The sequence below is a fragment of the Tenrec ecaudatus genome, chromosome 14 (assembly GCF_050624435.1).
Source record: "Tenrec ecaudatus isolate mTenEca1 chromosome 14, mTenEca1.hap1, whole genome shotgun sequence".
NCBI lineage: Eukaryota > Metazoa > Chordata > Mammalia > Afrosoricida > Tenrecidae > Tenrec > Tenrec ecaudatus.
In genome coordinates this window covers 46,974,735-46,988,246 of record NC_134543.1, presented here as the reverse complement: position 1 = coordinate 46,988,246, position 13,512 = coordinate 46,974,735, and the positions used below count along the sequence as shown (strand labels likewise).

General features: G+C 43.8%; 1 protein-coding gene across 2 annotated transcripts in view; it reads right to left on the bottom strand.

The window, feature by feature from the left end:
- The window catches only part of ARMH4 (armadillo like helical domain containing 4), a 157,805-nt gene that overhangs the window by 133,690 nt on the left and 10,603 nt on the right, over positions 1-13,512 (bottom strand). For both annotated transcript variants that reach the window (XM_075530529.1, XM_075530528.1), the window contains exons 2-3: positions 7,773-9,180; positions 1,680-1,928 (exon numbers count right to left, since the gene is read on the bottom strand). In XM_075530529.1, coding sequence (XP_075386644.1) covers positions 1,680-1,928; positions 7,773-9,174 — 1,651 coding nt within the window. In that variant the 5' untranslated portion in view covers positions 9,175-9,180. The remainder of the gene's footprint in view (positions 1-1,679; positions 1,929-7,772; positions 9,181-13,512) is intronic.

Genomic DNA, 13,512 nt, shown 5'->3' with positions numbered 1-13,512 from the left:
AAGAAGAGTGATGAAAATCAAAGACACGTGAAAATCATTAGCCCACTGGACTAACGGACCATGCAAAACTCAGTCTTCCTGACCCCGAGACCAGAAGAACCAGACGGTGCCTGGCTGCTCCTACCAACGGCTCTGAAAAGGATCGCACTGCAAGGTCCTGGACAGAGCGAGAGAGAAATGTGCAACAAAACTCAAAACCATAAAAGAGGCCAAGCTTGCTGGTTGGGCAGAGGCTGGTGGGAGCACAGGGCTTCAGTTCTAGAACTGAACGGACACCATGATTCGATTTTCAGCCAAGCAACAGACAGGTCTAAGGTAAATAACACCAGCGAGGTACACACACCTGAGAATAATCATCCATTTGAGATTAAAGGGGCAGAATTTACCAAAGGACAACGGTTCAGAAGGTTAGGAACAGGAATCAGGAAACACAGGGAGGAAGTGATGTTACATTGTTTCTTCCAATCACTGAGATGAAACAAAATGTGTACAAATTGTTAGGTATAAGACTAGTGATCTAAGCCCTCCTCTATCTCCTAGTAAAAAAATTGTGGGTTTTTATTTCTTTGTTTTCTTTAAAAAAGGAAGAAGAAGAAGAGGTAGTCCAGGAAATGATAAACACATGATTCAGGATGATGGGTATCAAAGAGGAAGGGTTGAGGTGGGAAGGCTGATGAGATGGCATGTAGGCTATTGACAAGGTCCTACTTTTTGTGAGGGAGAGGAAGGAGTGTAAGGTATTTATTACATGATTAAAAAAAACAACCAACAACACAGTAAATAATTAAAAGCAAGCCACACTTGGATTCATGAACACAGGCACGAGGTCCAAAAATAAGAATACAGACATTCCTCATTATTCTTGGTGTCCATCGGTGCATATTTACCTGCTCACTAAAATTTATTGGTGTCACCTTCAAATCAATACTTGTGACACTCCCTGTCATCCATGGCGACGTGCAGGTGCAGAGTAGTGAAAAATATGAACCAACAGCACACAGTGGCTGCTGAGATCAATCCAAGTCAGCCAGGTTGTCACTAATGCAGGCTTCAAGGGGACTTAGTAGAACGTAAATACCACAAATAATGAGACTCGACTGTACTATAGGGATTTTTTTTTAATAACCAAGTGATTCTGATTGAGGATCTCTCGATCTTTATGTCAGAGCTTTTGGTGGCCTCCTGTAAAAGAATGCCCTTTGGAAATAATCTTTCAAATCCTTAAAATACCCTAGAAAGCAATGTGACTTAGGTGTTTTCTAGTGATGAGTAAACCAAGGCTTAGGGAAGTGAAGAAACTTGCTGGAAGTCACAATGGGTCATGCTGGAATTCAAACCCAGGTCCTGCTATTTTCACCTCACTCCCATCCCCACCCCACCCCCCTTTCAACTCCTCGTAGCCAGAACCGCACATTAGGAGGAAATTCTAAGGTTCGTCTGCACAGGACCCGCTGGTAAGCCATCCAGAAGTTTTCCTTGGGAAATCACCTCTTGTCCTTTTAGGCTATGCCACATACCTCCAAATGCTAATGTGTCCCCTATCTGTCCTGCTCACCCTCCAGATGAGATGTGTATGCAGCCCAGCCACTGACAGGGCCATCTGCCTCTCATCCCAGTCTTTGTCAGCTCACAGAAAAGATCCACCCCCAAAGCACAAGACCAATACCCTCCTCACTGACCTTGCCCAGAGGGCGTGACTTCGAAAGACAGAGTCAAGGCAGTGGTCGAAACAACGGCGTCCAGAGGCTCCGACCTTCGTGAGAGCTGAGTAACACCAGGCCCACCCGACATGGGTGACGGCAGCTCTTCTTCCTCAGGCTCACCGTTCTCTCTGGTAACCTCCAGGGTAGAAACCTGCTCCTGTGTCACCAGTGGTAACGTGGCTTCTGCTTCTTGACCAGCTGCTGCCATCTCTTGAGTAATAATGTCTTCAGAGGAAGAAAACAATATCTTAAAATAGACAAAATCTTGATACCTTAAGAACTCACTACATCATTAATAAACTGGAGAAGGGGGTTGGCAGACAGCTATTTCAGGGAATGGGAAGGGAAAGAGATCTCAGAATGAAATACCAGGAAATAAATGTGTTCACTGATGTTGCTTCTAGCGGTAGTGAATCAATGTCAGACACACATAGAAAAGTTCATACAAAAGACAAATAAAATAAAATTCCAAACAAAATAGGCAGATCAATCGCTGAACTACCTTTCAGATGTATTTGAATAGCAATATATGATCAGTGTTATGAAACACAACTAAGTTGCCTGCAGAAATTCTCAGAAGCATCTATATGTAATAATTTTAATATCTGCATTTCTCAAGAATGAAGTGAGCATTTTACATAATAAGGAAAATAATTATAATCACTAATGTGTATTGAATTTCTCTTAGGTGCCACACAAGTTTCTATCACAGGCCATGCCAAGGGCGTGGTGTGCATTATTTCATCCTCCCATATGCACTATGTATTAATATCATCCCACAGTAACTGTGTACCGTTGTGATCAAGAATGCAGGCTAGTTGAGAATGACCATTATTGAACGTTTTACCCTGTCTCCAAGCCTCATTGTTAATGCAAAGTCGTGTCCAGTCACCTAAGTGCTTCATCTGTAGGAATCAGCAATCCACAGATTTTGGTCTAAACAACTGTCTTATATACATATATGTTCTTTGTCTTGACAGTGTTTTGAATTCCATGTCATTGGCTAAATTAATGGTAAGCTCAGTAGAACTACCATATGGGGACAATTTATAATGTCCTTTGACAAAAGAATGATGTCTTTAAAATAAACCAGGGGAATATATAAACCATAGATATATTAATGGATGTTGAACTTGAACTTAATCCTACTCATAAGCTAAGAACAGGGAATTTGTATGACATGGCCCTGCTCAATACCTTCCACCATGAAGTGACCACTGAGGATATGGATGCTATCACCAAGTGTGGTAAAGAAGCAGATGGTGCCAAGCTATCAGAAAGAATAGTATCTGGGGTTCTTAAAGACTTGCCTTAAAATAAGCAGCCATCTAAGTGAAGCACTGACTAAGTCCACCTAGAAGAAACACACGAGCCTGTGTGATCTAGGAATTATAAATAATAAAATCCACACCTAGAGGGGGAAATGGTATTAGAGCTTACTTTCTGAAGACCCAGTTTACAGAAGACCGTGGATGACAGTGAAAACCCAAACCCAGTCGCAGGTCCCTCGTGGATTACGCCTCGGTGAATCCGCTCTATGGACCAGAGATAGGACAAGCCTCATTATCAGACAAGGTCCACTGTCACGCAGATCGCTGCAGTTGTCGTTTGGTCAAAATGTGACTTTGTCATTGATCTCCCTCTTGATCCAGTGTGTAATTGCTGAACTCTCATGTGATTGAACTGTGTGATGTATTGACTGAATGTTGGTGAAACTGTTAAAAAAAAATCAACAAACTGTTTTTAATGTAGGCTGTATGGGGGATCAGGAGCACAGTCTAAGAGGGCACCAAGGTCAACTGGCATACCACAGCTACAAGGCAATGTTCTACACCCTCATCTGATGAACGGCAATCAGAGACTTAAAAGGTCATGAGCAGCCATCTAAGGTACTAATCCTGGTCTCTCTTCCTCCAGAAGGGAAAAAGAGTTATGAAAATCAAAAGGCACATGAAAAAAATTAGTCTAATGGAGTAATGGACCCTGCAAACACTATTCTCCGTAACCACGAGACCAGAAGAACTAGCTAGTGCCCAACTCCCACTACCAACTGCTTTAAGAAGGATCACATTATCAGATCCTAGATCGAGTAAAAGAAAAATGTAGAACATAACACCAAGTCATAAAAGAGATCAGGCTTACTGGTCAGCGAGGCTAGCAACCTCCCCAAGATTATGACCAGCAACCTTTGTGTTAGCATCACCAACCACTTAAGATCAGTAGAGCAGCTTTTACCCAAGAACAAGGTTCAGAAGCAAGTTAGGGAGAGGGGAAGCGTGGAGGTTCTAGGATCAATTTGTCTTAGTCTGAATTGTGGCAGCCATTTATTAGCTGTGTGACCTTAAACAAATTACCTGGTATCTCTGGGCCTTACGTTTTCGCAGTTGTAAAAACTGAGGGTAATGGTATCTAGCTGAGTGAGATTATCACGATGATTAAATTAGGTAATCCTTATAAAACATTTAGTTCAGACCTGGTACTCGATCAATATTCAACGGGTAAAGAGAAACCTGTCAAGGTCTGGTGACCCCATGTGCATCAGAGGAGCATGGCCCCCTAAGGCTTTCAAGGGCTGGTTTCTTCCGATAGATCGCCAGGACTTTCTTCTGAGGCATCCCTGAGTAGCCTCGGAGCTCCTATTTTTTGGCTGGAGGCCAATTGGCCTAATCATCTGCACCATCCTGGGGCCCCCAATTACTGGACGTTTAGCTATTCCTGTTAGGGCTGTTGAACGAAGCATGGCCTCGCCCCAGGTTTCTTTCAGCTGTTTCTATATCCCTCTCTTACGGAAGAGTGACTTTTCAAGAAGCCAGGGTGACTTAACCAGGTACTTTACCACCATGTAACTGACGCCTGGTCAACTTGGCGTTGCAGAAGGCGTGCATTGGTTTTCGTTTTGCTTTGTTGTTAAGGATATACCCCGCAAAGCACACACCAATTCAACAGTTTCCATTCACGTTATGCAGCATCCTCAGCCGCCTGCTCTGAGTGCTTCCTCCCTGTGAACAGAAACTCGCCGCCCACGAAGGGTCCCACATAATCTTCTGAGTTACTGCTGTCACTTTGAGCCCACCAAGACAGCTCTTAACAGAGCATCGAGCTCAAGGCAGACGTTTTTAACTAGTGACCCGAAGAAGACTTCAGAGATATTTTGGGTGTCCGTTTTATTTTTTTTTAATATTTTTGGGGGGGTGTCCGTTTTAAAGATGATCTCAGGGCAGCAACACTAGGTTTCACCCAGCGCTGCATTTGTTTGTACAAAGGAAGGAGGGATGCAATCAATCTGTGAGGCAATCTGCATGGCTATCTGGGAGGGGCCCACTTTCTTCACCCCACTAATACACAAGTGTAGACTTTTTCTGAAGATCAAGGTTTGCTTCTTCTTAGGGAGAGGCTATGCTAGAACTTTCAAATACTGAGTCACTGCTAATCCTACTGAATTCCTGGAAGGCCTGATAGTATCTTCCTATCTCAAAACACTAGCTCTAGATACACAGCACGTTAGCAAGTCCAGTGAGTTGTACAATGAAAAGTAGCAGCAATCCAGGAGTACGTAGAAAGTTTTCGCCAACCATGGAATTCACTTTAGAATGTTTACTTTTCTTGTAAAAAGTATTCTTTTTCTTGGGAACCATCCAGTTTGAACTATTTTTACTTTTAATTTAAGAAATTTCTTTGGCATTTGATGGGTTGATCTACATGACTACAGGGCAAACAGGAACAAGGAGTGTACACGTGCTTCATAGTTGTACCTCAAAACTTTATCTGATTTCTTTTCTTTCTCTCTCTCCAAAAAAGACTGGAAATCAGAGCCTGGATCTGCTGTCCTCATTTGTATCTCCAGCTCTGCCTGCTACAAGATGGTGTTGATGCAGTGTGAGTTCTCTGTATCGTCCTCATTTTTAAAAGCATAATAAACACTTTTGAGAATAAATGCATAACTACTGTTGTAGACAGGGAGCCCTGGTGGCATGGTGGTTACACATTGGACTGCTAACTACAAGGACAGCAGTTCAAAACCACCCGCTCCTCAGCGGGAGAAACACAAGGCTTCCTACTCTAATAAAGAGTTGCAGCCACCAAACAGAAAGCAAATGTTTTGAGAGTGATGAAGGCAACAAATGTACAAATGTGCTTGACACAATGGATGGAGGAGTAGATTATGATAAAAGTTGTACGAGCCCCCAATGAAATGATTTAAAAAAAAAACACGTTGTAGCCTCAAAAACTTACAGAAGCAGTTCTAACCTGTCCTATAATGGTCACTATAAGTCAGCAATGACTTGATAGCAGTGAGTTGACGACAATCACAATCTTTTACACACCTGTGGACTTGAAGACAAAAAATAAATGAATAAAGGGTAAGAAATTACTGTATAGTTCTCTCTTTGCACAGAACGTTGAAAGGCTGATTTATCTAGACAGGGCAGAGGGCCAAACTAGAGAAATTCCAAACTGAATGGAACAAAAATTGATTCAGCACCTACTATGTGCCAGGTATCATGCTACATGCTGGGGATGAAAAGAGGCTGTCTGTTCAAAGGTTGTAGCTAGTGAGAACACTGCGCATGAGTGCTGAGCACAACAACAATCAAAGAATCAAACCCATGTTACCTTTTAGGCTGAGAAAAGGAAAGCCAGTGTAAGTCTACAGTCGCTGGATGGTGCAAACCGGGATGTGCTGGCGACTAGCCTACAGGTTGGCAGTTTAAATCCAACCAGAAGGGCCTCAGACCAAAAGTCCTGGCAATCCACTTCCAAAAGATCAAAGCCACGGAAAAGCCCATGAAGCACAGCTCTCCTCTGAAATGCATGGGATTTCACCTCAACCGCAACTCTGGGGGAGACTGCTTGTTCAGACACGACATAAAAACCCGAGATTTCCTTGTTCAATGAAAGATTTGCTATTCTACGGCTTGATGATGCCAGGGACACCATAAGGTTTTATAGAAAACTGAAGTTACCTCCTTATTCTGCCATATCTCATGCCTTCCTAGTCTTGGGGGCCCAATTCTTCATGTCATTTAAAAGCCAACTTCTCTAGAAGCATCTATGAAAATGCACAGGGCTTCAAAATACACCTTTGAATCTTTCAAAACTGAACTGAGTATGTAAAAACCTACCTTTCCGTTATTATTTTAATTTAATCTTAAAAATACTTTTAAATGCATTCCTAACTTGATAATTCCATTAATTGTGATCCTTGACTTAACAAACTCATGGAATTTATTCCTAAATAATTTGGAATGGCCACAAGCACATTCCACTATGTTCTTCCTTGCATTCCCATGATCTGAGCAACGACACATAATGCAAGGAAAACATTATCCAACAGCAACAGATCTAAGGCCTGCCAGCTTACAACCCTCACATGAGGAAAAAGCAGAGGGGGCAGGGCCAAGTCTGCATACTGATCTGATCTACCCCGACTGGGTATTCCTGTCTTTGTCTCTAAGTAAAATTCTCTAGGAGAAAACAAACCCAAGACCTTAGAGGTTACTATTATATATATATTTATATATATATAACACTTTGTTACAAGATAGATCAGGGATGTATTTTTACTACAATGTATAAATACGTATTCTACATCTTTTTTATACCATTTACACTTACTCTTTTACCATTTACTGTTTATACATGTTCATAGTAAAATGTTTGAACAGTTAGTCTGTCATAGGGTTTTTCAACCTCAGTACTACTGAAATTGTGTTAAGGTAAATTCTTTGTTGGGGGGCGGTGGGGGGGGTTCTATGCATTATAGAATGCTCACCAGCATTTCTGGGCCACTAGATGCCAGTAGCATCTAAGTTGTAATAACAAAAATGTCTCTAGACATTGTCAAATGTCCCCTGGAAGACAAAATTGTCCCAGTTGAGAATCCCTGATTGATATGCAAAGGTATACGTGGGCATCATTTCTACATAAAACACACATTTATTTGTGGACTTTTGCCTTTCTTTGCACTCTGTGAGACTTCTCTCTCCATGATCACTTAAAAACACAAAACCAAATGGAAGCGTTCCCTAGTAAACATCATGTACGTTTCTTTTGCGTTGGTCTGCTTACCTTTAAATGTGTTTCCCAGTGGGTGGGAGGCCTCAGCCTCATATCCCGAGACGGGAACAGTGTTCTCTAAGGAAAACGCGGCATCCTGGGCTGCGGTGGTCTCCGTGAAGCCTTCGGCGGCGTTCAGGAGCAGACTCCCAAGGGAAACGTGCCCGTCCTCCACCGGGCTTGTGGGAGTGAAAGAGCCCCGATCTGTGACGGCAGCAGATCTCTCAGCCCCACGGACTACTGGCAGGTCTGATCCCGTGTAGCTTTCCCCGTTGGGCAGCCCCTGAGCCCTGTCGGCAGCCCCTGTCGAAGGCTCCGTCCCATCCACACCGCCACGGGTCACCTGTGCTGCCTGCGACGTTTCCATTCTCACCTGGGCCTCGGTGTCATCTCCCAGGTGTGGGGCCCTTAGGTGACTAACACGCGCGAGTTTGGTGTCATCCCACTCATCACCTAAGGCAGAGGCCGTGGCAACAGCGGCGCTGCCACTGGCGGTGGCTTTGGGGGCTCCAGGCAGGCTGTCGGTTTGTGGCTCGATGCTCTGAGGATGCTGGGAGGATGCAAGAAAGTACTTGGTGGCCGTAGCCTGGGTGTCATCAGCTGGCCTCGTCTGTGAAGGCCACTCTCGGTCCGGTGCAAGACTTGGGGGCTCAGGGCCAGCAAGAAAAGCCACCCGATGCTCTGTGGGACCGTCAATGCTTTCAGTCCTCAGACTGGTGGTTAAAATGGCATTACGATTTGCATCGGACGACGGTGAAGGTCCCAAACTCACTTCCTCCTGACTTTCTGATGGAAACATCTGCCCCTCCGAAGACTTCAGCAAACCCTGTGTTGCTTCTGTGGTCACTTGTACCAGGGGCAGAATGTCGGTGCTGCCGACGGGCTCCTCTTTCTCATCGAGGTTCAGAGCGGCAGGTGCACTGACGGCGAGCACTGGCTTCGGAAGTCTGCCTTCAGGAGGCGTTCGCTCTGGCTGGCTGGAACTAAGCAGTTCTTCCTCTTCTGTGGGGACCCCCGACTTGGTGGGAGTGTAATCAGTGGGGTCATTAGGCTGTGTAAGCTCTGCTCCTACAGGATGGGTCCCTTCATTGGCAGGGGAGACTTGACTTAACGATGTGGCTGAGGGTCTTCCTGGCCCTACCGTCGGATCCTCAGAGAGCACTGGCTGCGGTGTTTGGGCTGAACTTCCGGATTTACTTCCCAGGCCTTCTATTTCTGTCCTCTCCAACTGCCTGTTCTCCGCCCGAATATGCCTTATCTCCCTCCTTTCCATTGTGGGAAAGGCCAGGCATTGTGTGGAAAAGTTGAGAACGAGGAAGCTACAGAAAGCCAGACAAATGTGCAGGACAATTGGTCTGCTCATAGCGGAAGACGAATGTGAACATAAATGGGCCGACTTGACAATTCCAGTCATCGAGTCCTGCAGGAAAATAAAGCACGTCAAACTGTCATACACGTAGTTACTTTCTTCTTTTGAAATCCATTCTAAACCTGCTGCTGTTGAGTCATATCTGATTCCTACAGACTCTACAAGAAGAGTGCTGTGGGTTAAGCATTGGGCTGCTGGTTCAAACCCACCAACTGCTCTGCTCGAGAAAGAGGAGGTTGCCTGCTCCTCTAAAGATGCACAGTCTCAGAAACACGATCTACATTGCGTCGCTCTGAGGCGGAATAGACTCGGTGGCAGTGCCTTTAGTTTTGGGAATCTTTACTGAAGCCATTGGCCACTTCCTTCTCCCGTGAAGCTGCCGCTGGTTTGAACCACTGATCTTCTAGTGAGAAGACAAGTGCTTAGCCGCTGTGCTCCCAGAGACCCCCTCTTTAGGAATGAAGCCCTTTAAATCAACTCCGAAAGTAAAATAATCTCCCTGACTTCATGCTGAGAGAAGGCAGCTAACAGAAGCTGTTTGTGCTATTTCTTCATACCTTTGAGACACGGATAACCCAATTCATTTTTCCCTGATGAATTTTGCAGCGGATTTAACCTGAAGCTTCCTAGATAAGAATACATGTCGTTCAAGTACTAAGTGCATTGGGTTACTTACAACACGGACTTGAAATAAACTACCCTTGAAGTCGTCTTTGCAATATTCTCTCTTAATTCTTCTATCAGTCATATAGCCAAATAGCTACAGGAATAGCAAAATGGTCAGGATATAGAAACTAAATCTTACCCACTCATTCTGAGACCCCAAGTCCTTTTAAAAATGTATCATTTATTAAATAAGCTACCTAATGCCAGTTGGAAGTCTTAAAAAATACACAAATGAATTCCAATTAAGACACTTCCAAGTGTTTAACTCAGAAGCATTTCTTATTTGCAAAAACTATTAAAAATGAAGGTAATATTTCCACCTTTTCAAAAATATTAATAACTGTACTTGTGGGGGGGGGATAAAAAAAGCTTTTGAAAGAACCAAAACTACATTTACTGGATAAGCATGATTGTACAATTATGGCTTCTTCTTTTTTAAGTACTCACACTCATTGTAATTGCACTAGAGCTTAAATTCTAAAGCACTTGGTTTGTAGAAAGTTGTAGCCTACAGTGGGCACCCTAACCCCATGTTGAATCTTGACATAGTTCCAATGCCACTTGAGTTCTCAGTTACTTCCTCGATGCTTGCTGACCATTAAACAGCAAGGTGACTAAGCTTAAGGAGCCTTAGTGGAACAATGGGTTTCGTATTTGGCTGCTAACCACAAGGTTAATGGCTCAAATCCATCAGCTGCTGACAGGGGAAAGATGAGGCTGTCTGCGCCTGTAACAATTTATAGTCAGAATCAATTCAAAGGCAGTGAGTTTGGGTTTGGTTTATGGCTGACTTAGGCAAGTCCAAGACATGCCCAGGAAGAAGCTGCTTGTCCCCAGAAAGAATTAACTAATACGTAGAAAGTGTTCACACAAAGAACTAGGTACTTCTCTGGGCATTTACCCAAAATAGCCAATCAGAAGCATATTACCTAACCAAAGTTTAAGGCTGGAGGTCCTGATACTGTTCTGTAGCCTCCTGATGGCTATGACTTCGGGATGCATAATCACGAGTCATACCTTGACCAACAAGCAGATGGTGAAACCATAGAACCAATCCAGTAGCCTGTGGTAACCATATCCCAACCATGGTCCTTTGCCCATTTCTGTAGTCTCGCCTGCAAGAGCGAGGAACTGTCTTGCCATCAATCATGATCGTGTGATGATGACCTTTGTCCTCTATCATATATCATGAACACTGTGATGGTGAGGCCACGATGCTTTAGCTTGGCAACTGCGTAAGATCATAATTACGTAGCCCTAATATAATGAAAGGTGATTAGGATGGGATGCAAAGGGAGTCTCTTCGTGGTTGTGGTCTGGATCAAATATTAGTTTATATCAAACATCTGTCCAGGCAAAGCTCTTCAGCTTTCTCCTTGCATCTGGCTTTCGTCACCGACCTCTGGTTCTTGGGTCTTGGGCTAGTGGCCTCTCATAAGGCCTACCAACATTGGGATTTGCTGTGAATCCAACAGCAAGCTGTCTGACCTGCTGATCTTGGGTTCTTCAGCCTCTGCAGCTCTGTGGGTTAGGGGAAGCCACCAATCTGGTGTCTGACCCACAGACTTGAGACTTGACAGACTCTGCAAGCATGTGAGCTATTTCTTTTATGTCAATCACCAATGATCCATATAGATCACTGAGTTTGCTTCTCTAGAAAATTCAGCCTAAGACAAATACCATGAGTGTCTGCTGGTTCCTCTGTATTGTCTGCACATAGATGGTTTCCTCATTCAGTTGATTATACTTGTTTTGTCTTTGTCCTCATTAAGGCTTACCAAAAGGGTCTATGTAGAATATATCTGAATCTAGGGTCTTTTCCCCCTAGCGCACAACTAAGACTATATTAAAACTACTAATTTCACATCAGAGCTAAGATTTTTCTTCTCTTTTTAAAAGTCTACTTTTCTGTGTAACACTTTTTCTAGTTCCCAACCTCAGAAATTCCTTTATATGTTCCAAGTTTTCTAGAAAATTAAAGCTAGAAATTAAAATTCTACCCCCAAAATACTCTTATGCCAATTACTTGATATGGCTTCTCTAGAATTTCTCTAACTCCCACCAAACAAGGTGGGACCAAACAGATTGGGTATATTTCCTTTTTTCTTAAAGAGCCTGGGTAAAAGAAGGTAGGCCATCATACTGATAAGATTATATGATTCAGTCGTGAGTTATTGTTAACAGAGCTCATGGTGATTGTAAAAACTTAGCACTCTAATAGGAGGATTGGTTGGTTTTGCCCTCCTGGTAGGTATCAGATAATCCATCTTAGACATAGGAATGAGGATATCACTACCACTAAGAAGAAGAAGAAGCAAGAGTGGAGCATATCTGTTGTCTCCCAAGATCTCTGCATGCTGAGCCTCCTCAATCCAAGAGTCAGCAAGCTATGACACCAGAGGGGTGACAGAGCAGCAGCAGCAGCAGCAGAACCAAGAACCAGAGCAGAGACAGAGCATGAGATTCTCAGCTCAGGAAGTAAGACTGATTGTCTTGCAGAGTGGGATATCTCCAGGTACTTAAATCAGAGGGACTAGCTTCACCAAAACACAGAGCTACAGCCAAGTACCTTCCAGCTAAAGTTTACTTAAGATCAAGTGCAGTGCCTTTTGGTTGTTTATCAGATTGTTAAAAGAGCTTTGTAAAATTATCTGAGCAGGGCAGAGACCAAGAGGCCAAGAACCAGAGCTAGGTGAGCCTGTGGGTATGGCTGAGAAGAGGCTGTCTTTACCCAAGTACAGTATCCGTGGTGTTTCTGATACTGAATTATAATTTCCAAAATAAACTTCATAATCATGAGTATGGTCTGTGAGTTCGATGTGATCTTTGCACTGTAGAACCCAGCAAAGATCGAAGGGATCAGATATCAGGCATCAAAGAACAAAAAGTCCTATCATTGTGAATGAGGGGTATGCGGAGTAGAGACCCAAAACCCATCTGTAGGCAACTGGACTTCACCTTACAGAAGGGTCGCAGGGAGGAGATGAGCCAGTCAGGGTGAGATGTAGTAATGATGAAACATACAACTTTCCTCTAGTTCCTAAATGCTTCCTCCCCCACACCACCACCACTATCATGTCCCAATTCTACCTTACAAATCCGGCTAGACCAGAGGATATACACTGATTCAGATAAGAACTGGAAACACAGGGAATCCAGGACAGATAAACCCCTCAGGACCAATAATGAGAGTAGCCACACCAGGAGGGGAAGGGGATGGTGGGGTAGAAAGGGGGAACCGATCACAAGGATCTACATATAACCCCCTCCCTGGGGGACGGACAATAGAAAAAAGGGTGAAGGGAAACTTCAGACAGTGTAAGACATGACAAAATAATAATAATTTATAAATTATCAAGGGTTCGTGAAGGAGGGGAGGGAGGGAGGGAGGGAGAGAGGGAGGGGGAAATCATACCATGGGCTCAAGTAGAAAGCAAATGTTTTGAGAATGATGAGGACAACAAAGGTCCAAATGTGCTCGACACAATGTATGTATACATGGATTGTGATAAGAGTTGTACGAGCCCTCAATAAAATGATTTTTAAAAGAAAAAAAAAGAACTGAGCAAAGAAGCAGAGTGCCTTGGGAGGAATAATTGGCGTCGTAATTGGTGGAGGAGGAAAGAGGGTAGAAGCCTCTGCCTCACAGGATCAGCCCTGGGCTGATGCTCAGTGGGATTCTTTTTCCCTTGTGAAGTTAGACCAGATGCCGCCCCG